General features: G+C 42.5%; 1 protein-coding gene across 2 annotated transcripts in view; it reads left to right on the top strand.

The window, feature by feature from the left end:
- The first annotated feature begins 3,448 nt into the window (after nucleotides 1–3,448).
- Nucleotides 3,449–22,420, top strand: part of GSDME (gasdermin E) — a 34,740-nt gene continuing 15,768 nt past the window's right edge. Inside the window, exons 1-4 of one of the 2 annotated variants that reach the window (XM_039521653.1) lie at nucleotides 3,475–3,605; nucleotides 9,006–9,124; nucleotides 9,519–9,749; nucleotides 11,357–11,549. In XM_039521653.1, the coding sequence (XP_039377587.1) occupies nucleotides 9,539–9,749; nucleotides 11,357–11,549 (404 nt within the window). In that variant the 5' untranslated portion in view covers nucleotides 3,475–3,605; nucleotides 9,006–9,124; nucleotides 9,519–9,538. Of the gene's footprint in view, nucleotides 3,606–9,005; nucleotides 9,125–9,518; nucleotides 9,750–11,356; nucleotides 11,550–22,420 lie in introns of both variants that reach the window. The other variant, XM_039521652.1, reaches the window with a different exon arrangement.

The following is a 22,420-nucleotide window of genomic DNA, read 5'->3' as shown; positions in this document are numbered from 1 at the left end:
TTGTCAAACAGGGCGTGAAATCTTTCACAGCCTTGAGAATTATAAGTAGGTTGATGTAATTTTTAGACCAGGCCTTAGGCCCGCTCCTGCAAACACTTCCTCATGTGCTTAACTCTAGGGGTCAAGTATCAGAGGGGTAGCCATGTTAGTCTGGTTCTGTAGAAGCAGCAAAGAATCCTGTGGCACCTTATAGACTAACAGACATTTTGCAGCATGAGCTTTCGTGGGTGAATACCCACTTCTTCGGATGCAAGTAGTGGAAATTTCCAGGGGCAGGTTTATATAGGCAAGCAAGAAGCAAGCTAGAGATAACGAGGTTAGTTCAATCAGGGAGGATGAGGCCCTGTTCTAGCAGTTGAGTGAAAACCAAGGGAGGAGAAACTGGTTCTGTAGTTGGCAAGCCATTCACAGTCTTTGTTTAATCCTGAGCTGATGGTGTCAAATTTGCAGATGAACTGGAGCTCAGCAGTTTCTCTTTGAAGTCTGGTCCTGAAGTTTTTTTGCTGCAGGATGGCCACCTTAAGATCTGCTATTGTGTGGCCAGGATGGTTTCTGAGGCTGTGGATGGCATTGCGTTCTGCACGACTTAGGTTGTGGAAAAACAACATCGCTTGCCTCATAACCTAAGTCGTGCAGAACGCAATGCCATCCACAGCCTCAGAAACCATCCTGACATTATAATCAAAGAGGCTGATAAAGGAGGTGCTGTTGTCATCATGAACAGGTCTGACTACCAAAAGGAGGCCGCCAGACAACTCTCCAACACCAAATTCTACAGGCCACTTCCCTCAGATCCCACTGAGGAATACACTAAGAAACTGCACCATCTACTCAGGACACTCCCTACACTAACACCGGAACAAATCAACATACCCTTAGAGCCCCGACCAGGGCTATTCTATCTACTGCCCAAAATCCACAAACCTGGAAATCCTGGACGCCCCATCATCTCGGGCATTGGAACTCTCACTGAAGGACTGTCTGGATATGTGGACTCTCTACTCAGACCCTATGCCACCAGCACTCCCAGCTATCTCCATGACACCACTGATTTCCTGAGGAAACTACAATGCATTGGTGACCTTCCAGAAAACACCATCCTGGCCACCATGGATGTAGAGGCTCTCTACACAAACATCCCACACGCTGATGGAATACAAGCTGTCAGGAACAGTATCCCTGATGATGCCACAGCACAACTGGTTGCTGAGCTCTGTGCCTTTATCCTCAGACACAACTATTTCAAATTTGATGACAATATATATCTCCAGATCAGTGGCACCGCTATGGGCACCCGCATGGCCCCACAATATGCCAGTATTTTTATGGCTGACCTGGAACAACGCTTCCTCAACTCCCGTCCACTCACACCCCTTCTCTACCTATGCTACATTGATGACATCTTCATCATCTGGACCCATGGGAAAGAGACTCTGGAAAAATTCCACCACGATTTCAACAGCTTCCACCCCACCATCAACCTCAGCCTGGACCAATCTACACAGGAGGTCCACTTCCTAGACACCACGGTGCAAATAAGTGAAGGTCACATTAACACCACCCTATACCGAAAACCTACCGACCGCTATGCCTATCTTCATGCCTCCAGCTTCCATCCCGGGCACACCACAAGATCCATTGTCTACAGCCAAGCACTGAGGTACAACCGCATCTGCTCTAACCCCACAGACAGAGACCAACACCTACAAAATCTCCACCAAGCATTCTCAAAACTTCAGTACCCGCATGAGGAAATAAGGAAACAGATCAACAGAGCCAGACGTGTACCCAGAAGCCTCCTACTGCAAGACAAACCCAAGAAAGAAACCAACAGGACTCCACTGGCCATCACATACAGTCCCCAGCTAAAACCCCTCCAGCACATCATCAGGGATCTACAACCCATCCTGGACAATGACCCCACACTTTCACAGGCCTTGGGTGGCAGGCCAGTCCTCGCCCACAGACAACCTGCCAACCTGAAGCGTATTCTCACCAGTAACTGCACACCGCACCATAGTAACTCTAGCTCAGGAACCAATCCATGCAACAAACCTCGATGCCAACTCTGCCCACATATCTACACCAGCGACACCATCACAGGACCTAACCAGATCAGCCACACCATCACCGGTTCATTCACCTGCACGTCCACCAATGTAATATATGCCATCATATGCCAGCAATGCCCCTCTGCTATGTACATCGGCCAAACTGGACAGTCTCTAAGGAAAAAGATAAATGGACACAAATCAGATATTAGGAATGGCAATATACAAAAACCTGTAGGAGAACACTTAACCTCCCTGGCCACACAATAGCAGATCTTAAGGTGGCCATCCTGCAGCAAAAAAACTTCAGGACCAGACTTCAAAGAGAAACTGCTGAGCTCCAGTTCACCTGCAAATTTGACACCATCAGCTCAGGATTAAACAAAGACTGTGAATGGCTTGCCAACTACAGAACCAGTTTCTCCTCCCTTGGTTTTCACTCAGCTTCTAGAACAGGGCCTCATCCTCCCTGATTGAACTAACCTCGTTATCTCTAGCTTGCTTCTTGCTTGCCTATATAAACCTGCCCCTGGAAATTTCCACTACTTGCATCCGAAGAAGTGGGTATTCACCCACGAAAGCTCATGCTGCAAAACGTCTGTTAGTCTATAAGGTGCCACAGGATTCTTTGCTGCTTAACTCGAGGGGTTACTCCAGTAATAAAGTTTCACATGATCTGCTGGAACTGCTACCTTGGCTCCATTACCCAGGTGTTCACACTAGGGTTGCCAATTCTGGTTGGAGGTATTCCTGGAGGTTTCATCACATGACATAATCTTTAACTCAAAATTAATTTTAATTCCTTGAGACTCCAGGACAATCCTGGAGCAAGGTTGGCAATGCTAGTTCACAGGGTGCCTCCTTCTCAGTGCCCCTGCAGACTGTCACCACCATTGTGGAATTGTTCGCTGCTGAGGCATGTGTCATAGGAAACACTTAGGGTGACCCGATTTTTCACACTTGCTATCTGGACAAGGTGTGGGAGGTAATAGAAGCCCATTTTTTTTTAAAAAAAGCCCCAAATATCAGGGCTGTCCTTATACAATCGGGACATCTGGTCACCCCAGAAACATTCCCCCAGGCTGTGGCAGGGGACGTCGCGGGTTTCGCAGGTTCTGTGCACTCAGACTTGCTCTGGTCTCCCAGCGCTTCACAGTCGCGTCCCCTGGCGTGCAGAAAGAAACCATGATGGGAAGGACAGTTTCGGCGTCTTCTGCAGCTGACGTTTCCCTTCGCGTTTCAGCTGCTCGCTCCGCCACAACCCCAGGCAAGAAGCTTCCTTGCCCGCCCCTCCCTCGCACAGGGCGCGCTGCCGTGTGTCTCTTCACACCCCCCGCAGACAGGGAACCACCCTCCTCCCAGGTGTGTGCGTGCGAGCAGCTGATAATACCCCCCCACACACACACCCAGCCCCCGCCACGCCAGTCCCGCCTTCCCAGCCCCGCTGCCGAGGCCCCGCGAACTCAGCTCACGAGTGAGGCTGTGCGGGGCGGCGCAGGCACCAGCCAATGGGCTAGAGAGCGCGGCGAGCATCCGTCCTCCGCGGGGCCACGGGTGAGTACGAGCCGGGCGCGCCGCGGCCGCGGCGGCGGCCCCCGTATGCCGGGAAGGGCGAAGGGAGCCGGTGCCCCGCGTCCTCCCGAGGGGGCTGCAAAGGCTCCACCCCGCGGCGCACTCGCCCTCCCGCTCTCTCCCTTTGTTCGGCCGCGCGTCCCCGGGGCGAGGGGCGGCTGGGCCGAGCCCCGGTCCCCCTCGGTGTCTCCCTCTGGCGCCGGCTGCCTTTAGCGGGGCGCTAGTTACAGCGGCGCGGCTACGTGCCTGGATGCCCGGAGGGTGATTTCAGACGGGCTGGGTCAGTCTGGCCAACCCACGTCCCAGGGTTAAACCGGCAAGCGGCTGTGAAGACACACCCTGAGGCCTCAGTATGGCTTGGGGGGGCTAAGGGGGTGATTTTTTTTTAACTGAAATAGTTCTAGGGATACCTTGCACCCCTGATTCCCCTGCCTGTAAAGCGATGAACTGTACTAGCATAAGCAATTTAATCCAGTGTAAACTGTGTCCACGCTAGGGATTTTTTTTTAACTGCTTTAATTATACTGCTATAGTGAATGCAGTGCAACTTTGTAGACCATCCCTTGGAGGCAAACAGAATTAGGAACAATCATCTTTTCAGCGCTGCTAAATAATGTGCATGTGTTTCCAAGGATTGCAGGGAGGAGGGCCTGAAATTAACTCCTTTGAGGGCTGAATAACTGCATGAACTTTTCCCGAAGCCTGAATGGACCATTGTGATGACCCGGTCTGCCCTGTGTTTAGATCTTCCCCAAAATAATTCCCACACTAGCAGTGTTTGCTTTTATAGTTTTTAAAAATTTAAGTTATCCAGAAAAATAAGGCCATGAAAACAAGTTCCAAATTTTGCTATAAATGGGTAATAAAATGTACATGCTATTTGTTGCTACCTACTCTTTACTTGTCTCTCAGTATAATTCAGTATAGACTCGGGCCCCATTAGAATTCAAAGGATATCTCCTCTGTTGCAGTTCTTCACTAAATATAAAGTCTAACAGTCCTTTGGACTGTCAAGCTACTTGTTCAGATTTGTCTGGTACATAAGCACCCTCCTATGAAGTATTTGATTACACATTCAAGTTGTTAAGTAATCTTGAGGATAAGAGCGATACTACAGAATGTTAGAACATCAGCCTTCCTCTTCGTGCCGCCTAATGCTCTGAGCAATTTTGTCCTTTGTCAAAACTGATTTTTTTTTTTAATTACATTTTATTGTATACTGACAAATGGGAAATACTGGGTAACTTTCATGAAACTTCCTGTTTTGCTGCCCAGAGTAAAATGTACTCACTTTCACAATCCTCTTTGCCCCTTGAAAAATGTTCCTGTAGAATTAATATTCCTAAATACAGATTACTGGGGTTCCTAAACATATAGCTATGGAATTGCAGTAAATGTATACAAATACTATGAAGTACAGGGAGATGTTTATTTAACTAGATTGCCACAACAGTACAAATAAACAAAACATCTACAAGCCCTAGTCATGGACCAGAGCCCCACTGTGATAGGCACTGCACAAATACAGGAAAAAAAAAAAAAGATAATCTCTACTCCAAAGAATAATGAGGTGTCCATCATGGGAGGGCAGGGGCAGGGGACGGGAATGAGTTTAGCTGACATGTTTTTCCTCTGCATCTTTTTAGTGATATTCTTATTAAACACTGTCCCCTCCCTGTCCCACATGCAAACTCATTTTAAAGGCTTAGCTCAAGTCTGCAGTTAAGCAAGCAAAGCACCCCTCCTCTTCTCTGCTGGTTTCTTTCATCAGTCTACAATAATTTGTTTCATTTAGACATGGGGAATAGCTTTCCCTCTAGTTCTGTCAATCCAAGCCCTGGTCTAACATAAATCTCCAAAGTAAGAAAATGCAAAGATAATGTCCTCTAATGCTTAGTGCCCTGCCTGAGAGGCCCCTGCCCCCCGACCCCTCGCTGAAGTTTTTTAGGAAACCCAGTAGAACTAGGGCTGCCCAGGGGATTCAGGGGGCCTGGAGCAAAGCAATTTTGGGGGCCCCTTCCATTAAAAAAAAGTTGCAATACTATAGAATACTATATTCTCGTGGGGGCCCCTGCAGGGCCTGGGGCAAATTGCCCCACTTGCCCCCCCCCCCCGGGCGGCTCTGATTAGAACATCGTTTTACCACTGAGACTAGAAGTGTCCCTTTCAAACAGTTTTATCTGAATGGAAGTCTGTGAAAGGAGTATGTAGGATTAGTTGGCATCAAGGTCAAGGAGACAATGATATTTCTATGATTAATAGGTTTAAAATTTGAATTGAAAAAACAAGATAATGCCTTCATGTAGCAGAAATTTATCTTAACAGAAACCTGTTCTAGATTCTTCCATTGAGATTCAGGTTAATCTAGAGACTTTTTGAAGGAAAAAGTAGTCAAGGACATTGAGGTCAATGGTAATTGGGACAAAATACAACATGGTTTTACAAAAGGCAGATTGTGCCAAACCAGCCTGGTCTCCTTCTTTGAGAAGGTAACAGATTTTTTTAGACAAAGGAAATGAAGTGGATCTAATTTACCTCGATTTCAGTAAGGCATTTGATACGGTTCCACATGGGGAATTCTTAGCTAAATTGGAAAAGATGGGGACCAATATGAAAATTGAAAGGTGGATAAGGAACTGGTTAAAGGGGAGACTACAACGGGTCGTACTGAAAGGTGAACTGTCAGGATGGAGAGAGGTTACTAGTGGAGTTCCTCAGGGATCCGTTTTGGGACCAGTCTTATTTACCGTATTTTCCGGTGTATAAGACGACTTTCTATACTAAAAAAACAACCCCCAAAAAATCGGGGGTCGTCTTATACGCCGGGTATAAACAGCGGGCAGCCCAGAGCCCTCTGACTCCCCGCCGCGGCTGGGATTTAAAAGGCTCTGGGCTCCCCGCCGCAGCGGGCAGCCCAGAGCCCTCTGACTCCCCGCCGCGGCTGGGATTTAAAAGGCTCTGGGCTCCCCCCCTCGGAAGGGGGGGTTGTCTTATACGGCGAGTATAGGCCAAAACCTATGTTTTAACTGTAAAATTAGGGGGTCGCCTTATACGCCGGAAAATACGGTAATCTTTTTATGACTGACTTTGGCATAAAAAGTGGGAATGTGCTAATAAAGTTTGCAGATGATACAAAGCTGGGAGGTATTGCCAATACAGAGAAGAACCGTGATGATATACAGGAAGATCTGGATGAACTTAGCATGAAATTTAATAGTGAAAAGTGCAAGGTCATGCATTTAGGGATTAATAACAAGAATTTTTGTTATAAACTGGGGAGGTATCAGTTGGAAGTAACAGAGGAGGAGAAGGACCTCTGAGTATTGGTTGATCACAGGATGACTATGAGCCGCCAATGTGATATGGCCATGAAAAAAGCTAATGCGGTCTTGGGATGTGTTAGGCGAGGTATTTCCAGTAGAGCTAAGGAGGTGTTAGTACTGTTATACAAGGCACTGGTGAGACCTCATCTGGAATACTGTGTGCAGTTCTGGATTCCCATGCTTAAGAAGGATGAATTCAAACTGGAACAGGTACAGAGAAGGGCTACTAGGATGATCTGAGGAATGGAAAACCTGTCTTATGAAAGGAGACTCAGAGCTTGGCTTGTTTAGTCTAACCAAAAGAAGGCTGAGGGGAGATATTATTGTTCTCTATAAATGTATCAGAGGAATAAATACCAGGGAGGGAGAGGAATTATTTAAACTCAGTACCAATGTGGACACAACAAATGGATATAAACTGGCCATCAGGAAGTTTAGACTTAAAATTAGACAAAGGTTTCTAATCATCAGAGGAGTGAAGTTCTGGAACAGCCTTCCAAGGGGAGTAGTGGGGGCAAAAGACATATCTGGCTTCATGACTAAGCTTGATAGCCTAATTGTTGCTATTAATTGATCTTTGGGCATATTTGCTGCTAATAGTCAATGGCCTGTGATGGGATGTTAGATGGGGTAGGATCTGAGTTACTACAGAGCATTTTTTCCTGGGTGTCTGGCTGGTGAGTCTTGCTCACATGCTCAGGGTTTAGCTGATTGCCATATTTGGGGTTGGGAGGAGTTTTCCTCCAGGGCAGATTGGCAGAGGCCCTGGGGGTTTTCCGCCTTCCTCTGCCGCATGGGGCACAGGTCACTTGCTGGAGGATTCTCTGCACCTTGAAGTCTTTAAAACACAATTTGAGGACTTCAGTAGCTCAGACATAGGTTAGGGGTTTGATACAGGAGTGAGTGGGTGAGATTTTGTGGCCTGCATTGTGCAGGAGGTCAGACTAGATGATCATAATTGTCTCTTCTGACCTTAAAATCTCAGTCTGATTTCTGAAATTCCTATAAGATGAGGGTGCTGTAGAGTAGATTGAGGTAAATGTGTCATTTTTAGGATCCATTTCTGCAATTGTATCTGAGTGAGCGGTGAACCTCCTTTCTGCATTAACCTCTTTGAAGTCAGTGGCCCTTTTCATATGTAGAAAGTTCTGCCTATGCAGACCTGATTCACTCCATTTCAGCATAATGAGTAAAGGATATGCAAACGTATGTGTGTACAGAGAGAGAGAAGAAGAAGAAGATGTTCCTTGGGGATTAGAAGTCATTGGACATTTAGAAACAGGTAACAGGTACTTTAGCAGGGAGTGAGAATTTCTGTAGTATTCCTCCTCCACCACAAATAACTTGTTAAGTTAGTTCCAGAAGTCAGCTTTACCATAGTAGAAGTCTATGGGGGAAACCCTGTCTGTTTATTGTTGAGGTTCTTCCCTTCCAAATATAAATGGAGTTGAATGATTCTTTTAAAATGTTCTGAAAATGTATCCCATACTTGTACATATGCATGTCAGTTTTAAATTTTCATTGAGCCTAAGACTGGGGATGTGATTGGAAGTTTGAGAATGCAAGAATTTGAACAAAGGTAGAGCCAAGGAATTGATCCACCAGCCACTGAAGTTAGTGGAGGTATTCCCATTGGGCTTTGGACTGTGCCCCAAGTACATTGCAGTAGCAGTTTATAATGAAAGTGCTGAGAGACCTTTAGGTAAAATATTGTTTGACTTTAAAACATTGTTAAAATTCCTTCCATTTTTTGTGTAGTCAGGAAGTATCTTTTACTAACCTTGCTTAAATATAGAACTAAGAATAGGCCCCAGGGGTCTCATGAGAAAATACCTGTACATCAATTGGCTAACACTGTGTGAAGCATTATCTGAAATGGAATTTTGGGAGAGTTAACAGGCAAGTTTCTATCTCGGTAAAGAGATTTTCTTCTTTTCCTCTATTAATAAATGAAACAAGCTCTGTGGTCAAGCTCCCCTCAGTATTTTTCTTCTGTCTTTTTTTTTTTTTTCTGTCAATATTCACTAATGCTCACCGAGTGTCTGTCCTTGCTTTGAAGTCTGTCCTCCCCTATCCTGGTCTGCATCTCTAACTGACAAATCTAATACCTGCATGGAACAGAACAGATAATTAATGAAGAATGTGTGAATATACAGTTTCAAAGAAAAGAAATGGACAGTAAGACATTTTACATTTCAACTTGAACTCTTCAGCGGTAGCAGTCGGATTTAAAAGAACACTGTCAAGTTAAAAATTATACTTATTCTGAAAATATTTTACTTAACTGTTGGTACAAGTATCACATGGGCATATAAAAACAGATGGGAGAAAAATATTTTCCTCAGTTTATAAACTTTATGTAGTAATTTTAATTGTTTCCTCTGTATGGTTTCACTTTTAGAAAAATCTTGTGAAATACACTGATTTGGGTAGAGGTAGGCCCTTAAACAAAGAGATACTAATACTGGCATTCTCGTATTAACTCTTTAAAACTCTAAGCTTCTTCTTTAAAGGGGACAACTAAGCATGGAAACTTTCCAGTTGTACTTTTAAAGGGGACTTGTTCTTTCAGATATTGAATGATTCAACAAGATGTTTGCAAAAGCAACAAAAAATTTTGTGAGAGAGACTGACTGTGGCGGTGACTTGATCCCTGTATCCCGCTTGAATGACTCAGATAAATTACAGCTTCTGAATTTAGTAACAAAGAAGAAGAAATTGTGGTGCTGGCAGAAACCGAAGTACCATTTCTTGACAGTCACGCTGAATGATGTGCTTACTGAAGACAAACCTATAAAACCAGGTAAAATTAGACTTATGACATTACAGTAGATAAGAAGAATGCAAAGTACAATCTGTTCTAACCATTATTAAAGAAAGCTCTTGCAGCATGTTACTGCATGGTTTCTCTTGGTTCTGAAATATTCAGCACTTTTAAATGAGATGGTTTGATCTTTTCTATACTTGACTTGTCATTTAGTTAATAACAACACTAATAAAATGTTAGTTAAAAAGTGAAATGTCTTGTCCAGTGGGAGGAGTGTGATTGAATGCTGGAGACTCCAAATGACAGTGTTGTTAAATATTATTATTTTATGGCTTGACATTCTGAAGCTCTCTTTCAGAGTCACTGTCAGGCTCCAGTGTGTAGTAATACTGTGCAGTCATAATGCACTCTAGGTGAGAGTGCACGGTGATATGCCCAGCAGTTTCCTGTTGCCCCACCACGGTGAGGTGAGCTGCATCTCATAATCCTCAAGCCCTGGGGCAAATGATGATGAATTTTTGGGCAAATCAGTCTTGACAGCTATCTGAGCTTTTATAATACCTTTTTTAAATGTTTGTTTCAGATGCATAATTAGCTGACATGGAGAACAAGGTTGTACATTGATTCCCCAAAACAGAAACCACGCAGGTAGCAGGAATGCAAGCTTTCCCACAGGCTCCCCCCAGTATTTATTAACCCTGACCTGGAAAGTCCAGTTCCAGTTGTATACAGGGGAGAGCTCAGTCTTCCTGTCTGTTTATTCCTTGGCTTCTCTGCCAAAACTGAAGATTTTTGGTCACAGGTGACTAAAGGTAGATTTGATTGAGTGACCAGCAAGTGAAGGAGTCTGGGCCTGATTCTGATACTGGTTTATGCTAATGTGTACCAGTGAAAATCTGCTGGTGATAGCAATATTGGAAGTGTTTGTGTAGACAGGGCTCAGGCATTTTTATCCTCATGTCGTCATCTCCTGTGTGGCGTGTCTGTACTTGTGTTTCCTTAAGTTGTTCCCACCATTTGAGTTGCACCATTGCTAGACTAACATTCAAAAGGGTTATAGCATGAACAAGGTCAGTATCTCTAGGCAGACATGAGTGTCCAACATAAGCAAGTAATCTGGAGTGATCTGTTTATAACTTACACATAACCGTTCCCAATTTTGAGTTCTGTGCCTAGAGTGTGTTGTGTTTTTGGCATAGAGGCCATGATCCAAAACCCATTTAAATCAATGGGAGTCTGTCCATTGGCTTCAATGGGTTTTAGCTCAGGCCCTGATAAGACAAACCAAGATAATGGAAAATAGAAAGCTGAAAACATAGGTAGTTGAGTTGTGTATTAATTCTGTGTATGGCAGGAAAAAATCTCTAGGGTACTTTATGAACCTCTCATAGGATTTGAACTCAGTACTATAATCATCATACATTTCCTTAAAATGCCAAAATGAAAAATAGTTAAGAGCCGATTGAGGAAAAGATGGAACAAACAAAAATAAGGGTTGTAGGCCTGTTAACTCTTCTATGTGACTTTATTTACCTGTTTATATTTTCCACAAGCTTCTGTGTTTCAATCACATTCTGCTATTGTTTCAGGATCTATTGTTTTCAAGTCTGCATTAATCATTTTTTTAAATTATTTTTTCCAAGTTGTTGTTGAGTCTGAGTTTGTGAAATATGAAGGGAAGTTTGAAGACTTTGTCAGAGGAAGTATTGAAACTTCATTTGGAAAGATCAACCTGGGTGCTGGAGGAAAAGGCTTTGTAGAAAGCCAGTCTTCATTTGGAAACCTAAAAAAGCAGGAGGCTGATTTGCAGCAGCTTATGAAAGACCTCAAGGGAAGGTATGAGTGGTGTTTGTTTGTTTGTGTGTTAATTTTGCCAGCCACAAAGTTTAAAAAGGAATAATGAAAGTGGCTTATTTTTATGCTGAATTTACATGTTTAACTTGGAGCCAAATCCTCCCTCTGTGGGGCTCTCTGTGGGTGCAGGGATCTGGTTGTTTGGTGCAGGATTGGAGCCTGAGTTTAGACAGGTTGTAATCAGTGGGAGTAGTGAACCATGGGAAAAGAAAAGGGAATGCCAAAGATAGGAATAGAATCAGGCCATTTTTTGGATTGTAAGTCTTGATGGATCCAGTAAGAATACTTTTCTCTTAATGTATATTGGTTGTTTACAAACTAGAAGATTTGAGGATTTTCTTCACCAGATGTCTAGTGCAAATGCTCCTGGAAACCAAACTTCAAATACCCAGTATTCCAGTAAGCAAGCCTTAAATTCCATTCTCTGAGTGTTCAAGCTAGTAAAACTTGATTACACCAATTTAATAGGCATGAAGTATAACAGGGGAGCAATATGTCAATGAATAATCAAAACATTTTACACTAAAACTATCACTTATAACCTGAGAAAAACAGACTTCCGAAGTCAGGGGCTCAGTTCCATGATGTACAGAGCACCTCCTGCCAATCTCTGTGTGACCCATATAAGGGGCTCATACTACAATGAGTTGTCCATGGACAGACCCCCTTCGTGGAACCCAACTTACTTCAGTGGGAATCTTGTGCACTTTGGCTTGCAGGAGTGGGGCATGAGTCATATGGGAGTCAAGGGTACTCAGCATGTGGTAGGATCAAGCCCTTAATCTATCAGATTCAATGCAACATAATTAAACGGCCATTACTAATGCTCTGATGAGAGGTGGCAGGTGTAGAAATGAGATGGAAGAATTAGTGTTTGTTTGTTTTTTCCTAGCTGCATGATAGTTGTCTAAAGCAGTGTAAATTTCCTTTAAACAGCTGCTCTAAAAGTAATCAATTTCTCACAGTAACAATTGCCTGCTGTTCTACTTGTCATGAGTCTTTACAAACAGTCATCAAACTTTCTCTGTTGAAAGGCACCTTGTTACCTTCCTAGTAAATTTCCTGATTAAAAACATAAACATCATGGCAAATGTGTGTGCCATGATTCAAAAATGAATTTATATATAGTAAAACGGTGGGGGGGAAAAAAAATCTCAAGTTTTAGAGTAGAAAGCATGACAGTGACACACTAGATCATACCTAGTATCCGCTGGAAAAGATGAGTTTTGAAAAAGCTAGTTAGCTGCTCCATTGGAACAGGCAACTCTCCCATAGCAAATGGAAATGTTCTGAAGTTAATCCAATGTCTGTGGGCTCACAATCTTAACAGTAATTAAACCACATTTACAAACATTATCTGTATTCCACTTGGGATGTCATAAAGTATACACCAATCTGTGAATATCTAAAATGAAAATTAAGATCCCAATGATACACCTCATGTTTGTAAATGTAGTGTATTAAATTAATACAAGCCCTAATCTAGTAAGAAATATATATTTGGCTTCTGAAGTGTGGGAATGCACATGGGACTGCAGAATCCTTGGTTTGTTACACTCAGAAACCAGTTATTGAGGCCCTAATTTTCTGACAGTAATATGCTCTGTATGAGTCTCACTGGATTGTTTATGCAGATTTTGCACTGGAAGTATGCCAGCGCAATATGCCTGCATTGCACCCAAGCATCTGGCTCATTTTCTCTAGAAAAGACCCTTCATAACTTAATGCTTATGATACAAAATATATTGCCAATATTCCAGCCAGTCCTAGTTTCACTAGGAGTTGGGAAATTACAGAACAAGATTAATTTGCGGTTTTTCTGTGTCCTTGGTCATAAGCAGTATGGCCCTTAGAATTTACCCTACTGAGGCTGTGGCAGTACTTTAAAATTGAAATTTCCTGTATTTGTATGTTTTCATGATGTACCACAATTTTTTTTTCAGCATCTACCTATTATCTTGCTCATAGATATAACATTAAGAAACACTGGTAACCTTGAAACTGAGGGTTTGATTTTAAGCAATATATTATCAAGGAGATGCTTACTTGTTTTCACCTAATGAAATTACTGTTATCCGGGTTTGCTGGATCTGTAATTATTTTCTTCATTTTTAATGTATATTCTAATTGTTTCTTGCAAAACAAGCACTGCATTTTTGCAATTACTTGAATTGTGATATAATTCAAAACTTTAAATAAAGTTTAAAAAATAATTTGTCCTCAATGTACAGAATGTGATACTGTGCTGTGTGGTGTAAAATCAGCTTCCCTCCCCTTATATGTACCTTCTAAAGAAGAACCAGAGTAAAGCTCCTAATTAAATTACAAAAACCTATGGTGTATCCCCTTTTTAGCAAGGCTTTAACAGCTGAATGGTGTGATGTAAGGTCCCGCATAAGTAAAATATCATTACTTTTACAAAATATGCCACACATCTGTTAACATAATATGAAGCATCACAAATTAAAATGCTCATGTCAAATATATGAACAAAGCACATTTTGTGATACATTATTCTTGTTCATTTTTTTGTTTGTTTGGTTTTTTGCTGTTTGCTGAACTAAGTTGCTAATTCACAAAATGCAGTAATTCACTGTCTTGCAGCTTCTTAGGGTGAGTAAATGAGGCTCTACTACTAATCAATTTGTTAGAAAATAAGATCAATCATAATTGTTTTGTTTTATACCATCATAGAAGTGTAGGACTAGAAGGGACTTCAGTAGATCATCTAATCCAATCCCCTGCACTGAAGGCAGGACTAAGTAGTAGTAGTGCTAGACAGGTGTTTGGAGGTTTTTAAGAACAGATTAGACAATGAGGGAGATTCCATACCCTGCCTAGGCAATTTGTTCCAGTGATTGATTGCCCTGTCAGGAAGTTTTTCCTAATGACCAACCTAACTTCCCCCCACTTGGTGCAATTCAAGCCCATTGCTGCTTGTCCTACCCTCAGAGGTTAACAAGAACAATTTTTCACCCTCCTCTTTGTAACAACCTTTTATGTACCAGAAAACTGTTATCATGTCCCCTCTCAGTCTTCTCTTCTCCAGGCTAAACACACCTAATTTTTTTCCTCCATAAGTTATGTTTTCTAGACCGTCAATCTTTTTTTTATTTTTTTTGCTCTTCTCTGGACTTTTTCCAATTAGTCCACATCCTTCCTGAAATGTGCCCAGAACTGGATACAATACTCCAACTGAGGCCTAATCAGTATGGAGTAAAGTGGAAGAATTACTTGCTTTCAGCACTCCTGCTAATACATCCCAGAATGATGCCTGCCTTCTTCTTTGGCAACAGTGTTACACTGACTCATATTTAGCTTGTGACCCACTATAACCCCCCAGATCCCTTTCTGCTGTACTCCTCTTTATGCAATCATTTCCCATTTTGTACATGTGCAATAGATTGTTCCTTCCTATTTACTTTGGACCATTTCTCCAGTTTGTTCAAATAATTTTTGAATTTTAACCCTATCCTTCAAAGCACTCGCAACCCCTCCTAGTGTGGCATTGTCTGCAAACTTTATATATGTTCTGTCCATGTCATTATCTAAATCATTTATGAAGATATTTTAAAAGAACCAGGCCCAAATTGAAATATGTTCTGGTATATTCTACCTTCAAAATTCACTTTATTGCTTATGCACTGAGTTAATTAGCCAGATAACCTATACATATGCCTAAACTGAGTAATGGTGGGAGTTTTATTGCTGTTAATCTTGTTCTTCCTCTATTCTCTCCCCCACCCCGCACTTGTCAAGTAATGCATGAAGTTAAATTGTAATCTCATCAAGGCAGGGACTGTGTGTTTGTATTTGTTCTTTAAAGCACCTAACACATTTTTGAGCACCCTTGAAATACTTAGAGGCTGGTAACATACCTGGGCCAGTTCTCTGTTCAGTGTAGATTTCAATCAGTAGTATTATGTGGCTTAAGTGAACTCATAAAATGTCACCACTCAGACTTGCATTGTGTGTGTGTGTGGAAAATTCAGGGGCAGTGTCCTCCTTTTGAACTCAGTCCTAAATCAGGAAAGATGTGGTATAGAGTAATTGCCTGGTGTCTCTGTAGGGGAACTGTGAAATCTATTTAAGGAGATTATAGTAAGTATTGTGTTATGGTGTGATGGTAAGTAATCACTCAGAAAACTGATTTTAAATGGCTTAATAAAGGAAATAATATGGAACTGTGTTTGGTGGAATGTGACAGTGGATTAGACTGGTGTTCTCTGCTGTCTGAGACCAGGCTACAGACTTTTGTTCTGAGAAGGAATAAAGCTTTGCAAGAGTTGACATTGTAAAGTAGGAGGCAGTATTTGAATAGAAGAAATAGGCTATTGTGCTTTATAAGTGAGGTGGAGAATATTGAACCAACTAGCACATTTCTGTTGAGTAGGTCAGAGGACTGCGTTTTATAATGTGAAGAAGTAGATGCATTTATTTTCATGGGGGTGGGGTTAGCATCCATTTGCGATTGGTACAGCTAGAAATCGGTTCACATGTGGAAAGCAGAAATATGTGGTGCTAGAAGATTGGATGTTGCCCATCAGTGAGTGTGCCTAAGGGCCCAGCATTGCAAACCCTCTCTGTTTGGCAACTAGCTGAGTACTTAGCATAAAGAGTTTGCAGGATTGTGCTTTTCCTCTTGTTTCCCTGGAAAATCTAGGTAGGATTGGATGGAAGAGTGGTCCTAGCCCTCCTGAGGAAACTCTGGCTGCAAGGGACCCAAGGACGCCACTCAGCTGGTGGCTCTAGATTTGTATCTGCCTGTCGTGCTCCTTCCTTTTATTGGCTTCTCTAGTTTTCTCTTTGCCGTAACCATGGAACTCATTGCCATAGAACATCACTGAGTTATAAAAACTTTCATTTCATCTTTTAACGTACAACACGGGTACCGAATTTAAAGTAAACATATCTGTGATTTGAGGTATCCAGCATTTCAAATGTGTTTTGTTTTCTTTGTAAGGCTTTTCAGCTCACCTTTAAAGAGTTTGAAAGGAACGCAGTGGAGTGATAGGAAGTTAACCCAGATCAATGATGCATGTAAAATAGAATGTGAAAGTGATTAGAAGAGTGATATGTTGCATACAATAAGAGCATTAAAATACCCTTGTCAAATAAAAACTGCAACTACATTTGTATGCATCCTCGTTCATTTAATCTAGCCCTTCCTGCGTCTCATGTTAACTATTCTCATAGTACAAGGCTAAGGTAAAACTGAGTGAATGAGGTGTCTTAGACTTGGCCTATACTACAGAGTTAGGTCAACACAAGGCAGCTTATGTCAACCTATGACAGTGTCTACACTACAGCCTTGCTCCCGCTGATGTAAGTGCCCTACTACACCAACATCATAACTCCACCTCCAAGAGAGGTGTAGGGCTTATGTCAGTGTAGTTAGGGTGACATGAACACTGTTTCTTACATCAGCTGTTGGCTTTCTTGTCAATTTCAGGGCCAGGGAGCTCCCAGCTCCCCAGCCTGGCTGCTGTCAGGCTCCCCACCAGGAGTCCTGCTGCCCCCCAGGGTCGTGGGACTCCAGGTACAGATCTCTCCGCTGAAGGCAAGAAGCTCCCAGCAGGGAGCTATGTGGACCTGAACGCCCTGGCTTTCATCCCCCCCCCTCCCACACTTCCCCTCTTCAGTCAATGGAAGCGCTCCTGGTGTGGACTCACACCACCAACAGAAGGAAGGTAGTGTGGACATCAGCCACTGCAGTAATTACTGTGGTGCCTGTAAGTCAACCTAACCTAGGTTGACTTAGATTGTAGTGTAGACTTGCCCTTAGTCATTGGAATTCTCTGATGCATGGTGGACACTGTCCCTCCGATACATTAAAACCAGCTTTAACTGCTGAACCTTTGCCTAGTTATGTTGTGTCCTTGAAGATAATTAAGATAAGATGGCTATTCATTTACTTCATCTGGTGAGGTTTATTAAATGTTTGATTTAGTTTTCTTTTTTTCCATCCAAAATAGCACCGTTTTCTCTAGGGCTCCAGTCCTGCATTGTGATCCACATGAGCAGTTGACAGCACCCCAGGACTTCAGCAATCTGCCCACACAGATCACAATGCAGGACTGGGGGGGCTAAGATGTTTATATTATAGCTGTTTGAAAATGAACCGAGTGGTGTCTCTGTGGGAAGTTATTTAACTGTGGTGTCCTTAAGAGACTTGTTTCAAGATTAATCATTGCCATTATAAATATGTTTTTACATTCCCAATCCTGTTTCCTCACTGATTTTAATGTAAACAGGAGGGGGGCCGCTAGTGTATGGGGACTGTATTCAGAAAAGCATTTAATGCATGTCCTGTTGGAGTCAATGGAATTGGGATCTGAGACTAGGAGGCTTCAGTTTTGACACAGGACTCTTAGTTGTTTAGCTGTACTTCAGAGTCAAAGGGTATAAGGGTTTGGGCCAGATTAACTCCATTGCAGTAGATGAAACTGAACTCTGCAGGGCCGTTATTTTTAACGAAATTTAACCAGGTTTTGAAGTACTTCTTGAGTTAGTACTGCTTCTGGGACCAAACTAATCTGGTTGTATTCTTCTACATTCTCTTTTTTTTCTTTTCCTATAACTGGATAGAATGGAGGATGTCCTGTAAGTTTGTAACCACCTAAAATAGGTGGAATGAACGCAAGAGAGCATGGGGGAAATGTTCCTGTGTTGCATCCCTGTTGGTCCTTACGTTGCTTATTGCAAGTTCTTTGAAGCATGGACCCATCTTGCTTCAAGATGCCTAGTACACTTCTGAACACTGCATAAAGCTTAATTATAGTAGTAATAGGGAAAGTGTAATCTCTGTTAGTTACTATGCTGCTCAGTAGCTCCCGTTTTGCATGTCAGTGGGAGTTTCCAAGAACAGCGGTGTTTGTGACCATGTGAAAATTCTTGGATTTCGACTTGGATTTCAGAGCCTGACCTTTCAGATATAAAACTAAGCTTTGTAAATAAATAAAAATTTAAGCCCCAAAAAATCTCAGGAATGTTTGGGTGCATTGTTTATAATCTATTTTTCCTCATCTACACAGTATTTAGGGTTTCTAGATAGTTCTTCCTGAATGATTGAGATTTCACAGAAACAGTTAGAGGTTTCTAAATTCCACACAGATAAAAAATTGTCTGAGGGTGTTGGGGAGGTTTTTGGGGGGAGGGGTTGTTTTTTAAAGAAAATAAAAGAACCAAACTGACTTCCATCTGACGTTGTGCTCTCTGTATCATTTCTGAAGCTCCAGAAACTGGGGTGTCTAAACTTTTTTAATTGAAGGGGGAAGGAGGGGAAGCTAGATCGATTTAAATGAATCTGAGGCAGAACATGTCTTTGTCTTTTTTTCTGGGCATTTATAGTTTAACCCCTTTGAATACCCCATTTACAGTAGAATGGAGAAGAAAGGATTAAATAACTCCTGTCAAGGATAGCAATCTTTTAATCTTCTAGCTACCTTGCTAGAGCTGTCTGTTAAAAGAGGTGTCATACCTTCTATTAGGAACCCTCAGATGAGTATTTTGAAAAAGGTTGGTATAATTTACACATTTTAGTTGATGGAATACAGTTAAAAGTTCCTTTAACTTCACTGACAGGACTGAATCCTTTATCATAGACCTCAGAAGATGTGGTAATGAAGTATGTCATCATTTCTTAGAAAAATCTTGTGGCCTCTTGATATTTTTAGGGCATGATTCTGGTACCTTTTCTCATGTTGAATACCATCTTACTTCAGGAGTGACTTCAGTGGGACTTAAGGACGTGCTTCGCTGAGTTGGGATGATTTGCTAAATTGGGGACGTATTAAGGTGCTACTCAACATGAGTAAAGGGGGCAGAATCACTCCTCCCTCTTCATATCCTGCCCCCATCTTTTGAATGTGCCAGTTCTGGTAATTGACTCTCTTTTTAAAATGTATCCTTGACCTTCACAGGTGCATTGGAACTGAGGCCTGAGGCACCTTATATTTTAATGCAGTGGTCAGGTAAACAGGAAAAGCCCCGCGAACTTTGAATATTTCCTGTTGCCAGCGTGGCATGGACCATGCGGATGTGATCGCTGTGTAGGGGCAGGCAAATCCGTATCAGCAGCGCTCCAGAAAATGAATGAAATTCAGATTTTTTTAAAAAAAAGACAGACGACATAGCAGGACCTCAGCAGCGCTGCAGCGTGACAAGAAAGCCAAAAAGCCAAAGAATCAAAAATGGGATGGAGACGGACTGGACTGCTATCCCACAGTTCCTGCAGCCTCCGATGCATTCTTGGCTGCTGAGCTCCAGCTGCTTCTAGGGTCAAACACACTGTCATCAGCCTATTGGCCCTAATTTTTCTGGTGGATGGATGGTGCAATATGGGTGGTAACCATCCCATCATAGCAACAGGGGGGAGAGCAGCCCATCCCCCCCACCCTGTGTGTAAAAAAAAAGTTGCTCCCTGGACTAGCAGTGGATGCTGGGCTTCTTCTCTCCACACCACAACACTGTGTGTCCTCCTGTCTGATGGCAGCTGCTGGCTGCCTTTTCCACTATTCACATCTCACAGTCAGTGTGTCTTATTCCTGCATTCTTTATTATTCATCACACAAGTGGGGGGACAATGCTGCAGCAGCTAAGAGCTGGGGAAGAAGAACGGAAACAACAGGGGGGTTACAGGGGTTACCCTGAATAGCATATATACATATAGATAACAGAGTCTTTCTGCAGAGAGCAGCTGTCTCTCTTCTACTGATACGGTGGTTCTCTACTGTTCTTGCCTACTTATACAGCACAGATTTGATTTTATTTTTAGAAAGGAGGGATTGACCAGGGAGTCATTTCCATTTTTTTTTTTTGCGCTCTGGCTGATCGGCCAGGGGCAGGGCAGACAGCAGCACATGGTAACAGCAGAAAATGGTACAAATATGGCCTGGCTGATTGGCCAGGGCACTCAGCAGCAAATGGTACAAAAGACTGGGTAGCCATGATCATCCTCAGTTCCAATTTTTGGAAGGAATGGTATGGTGCATGGCTAGTAACATCTCTGTCTGCCATGCAAAAAAAAGCAAATCTGTGCGTGGTCTGGCTGCTGAATCGCCTCTGTGCATCTAGCACACACACGGTATGAGAGAGTCAAAAACAAAAAAAACAAGCTCCATGCATGCTATGGCATCTGCCAGGGCAAATCAGGGAAAAATGGAAAAATGCCGCTGGCTGCTTGTCTGCGTTCCCGAAGGAGTGACTGACGACATTTTACACCCACCCACGACCCAATGATTTTTGTTTTTTCCATCAGGCACTGGGATCTCAACGTTTGCGGGAACTATGGGATAGCTAGGAATAGCTACCCACAGTGCAACGCTCAGAAATCGACGCTAGCACGGACCCCACGGACGCACACCCATTTTGTGTGTGTTTAGTGGGCCGCGCACTCTTTTTTTTTTTAAAAAATCTTTTTACAAAACCGGGCAAATTCGATAGTCTGACACGGAATAAAATCAGGGTATCCTTTTAGTCCACGGAAGAGCTTTAAGCTCAACAAATTCATGCTAGAAATAAAGTATGCATTTTTAATTGTGAGGGATAATTAACCATTGAAACAACTTCCTAGGAAGGGGGAGGATTCTCCATTTCTTGAAGTCCTTTTTAAGTCAAGACTGGATTTATTTCTAAAAGATGTATGCATCACTGAAATAAAGTTATGGACGCAATTCAGAAATGATTGGGTGAGGTTCTGTGACTTGTGTTATGCAGGAGGTCAGACTGGATGATTTTAACGGTCTCTTCTGTCCTTAAAATCTATGAAATGTTATCTACTTCCACCATGTAAAGTATTTGGTTGTGATCTCAGTTTACTAGCCATGAGTCTGACTAGACACTAAAACTGATTTATTAATAGCAAGATTAGAAGACCGAGGTTATTAGTTATTATATGGGGTTGGGAGCATGACTTCTTATTAAGGTTGCCTGATAATGTCCCATTATAAGACCTGTTTTCAGTTGTTTATAACTTTGCCAAACTTTAACTGATTGGTCTGAAATTTTCCATGTTGGTGGTCTGTCTCAAGCGGAATTTTTCTGAACATTTTTAGCCAAAACAGTTGAGTTTTTGTTTCTGAGAACAAGGCTAAGGAAAAATATCTTGTTTTGCCCATTTTAAAAAATTCTGGTGTCCATTTCTTTGAAAAGTTGTAGTTGCCCCCATGCTTTGGAGCAGGGACTGGAAATTTGCAGGAGAGCGATCTTTGTGTCAGGGATGTGCCTTTTGCTATCCCCTGATAAAACTATCCAAGTTATAAGCTTTTGAAAAATAGCAGTTCAGACATGCTCAGTTGAGACTTGCTACAGCATTACAGATAAAATCTTGGAAAATTCTTTCCTCACAGAGCATGCTTGACCCTCTCGCAGCTACTAGTGTTGACCAGACTGTGCATGTACCATCCACACAGTGCGACAGAGCATGGTCCAGCCATGGTCCAAAGCTGGACTTCCCCTGTAACGGCTGCTCTGTGCCAGAGTGGAGCCAGTCTCTCCTGTGCTCTCAATGATATCTCACCCCTGCTGGCACCCAGACGGTGTGGAGGAGGAAGCTGTCTGATTCAAATGCCGAGGGGATAAAAAACGGAGCAGGGCGGAAGGAAAAGGAGTAGATTGGGACAAGGAGATTGTTGGAGCTGGGACTGGGAGGCTGGGGAGGCAAATTAATTCTGGTATTTTTTTTAGCATTTGAATGCTTTGATTTTGTAACCTTAAAAGAAAATTAATGGGTTTTTTTTTTTGGTATAATTAGACATCCTCCTTATCTACTAGCCAATAATTTAAATCTCACACCCTTAGGTATGCCACTGGAGGGACCACACATCTTTTTTTGGTACTTACTGCAGTCCTTA

The sequence above is a fragment of the Mauremys reevesii genome, linkage group 2, assembly GCF_016161935.1.
Source record: "Mauremys reevesii isolate NIE-2019 linkage group 2, ASM1616193v1, whole genome shotgun sequence".
NCBI lineage: Eukaryota > Metazoa > Chordata > Testudines > Geoemydidae > Mauremys > Mauremys reevesii.
Note: the sequence above shows the minus strand (reverse complement) of the source record. Positions and strands in the feature narration are given on the sequence as shown.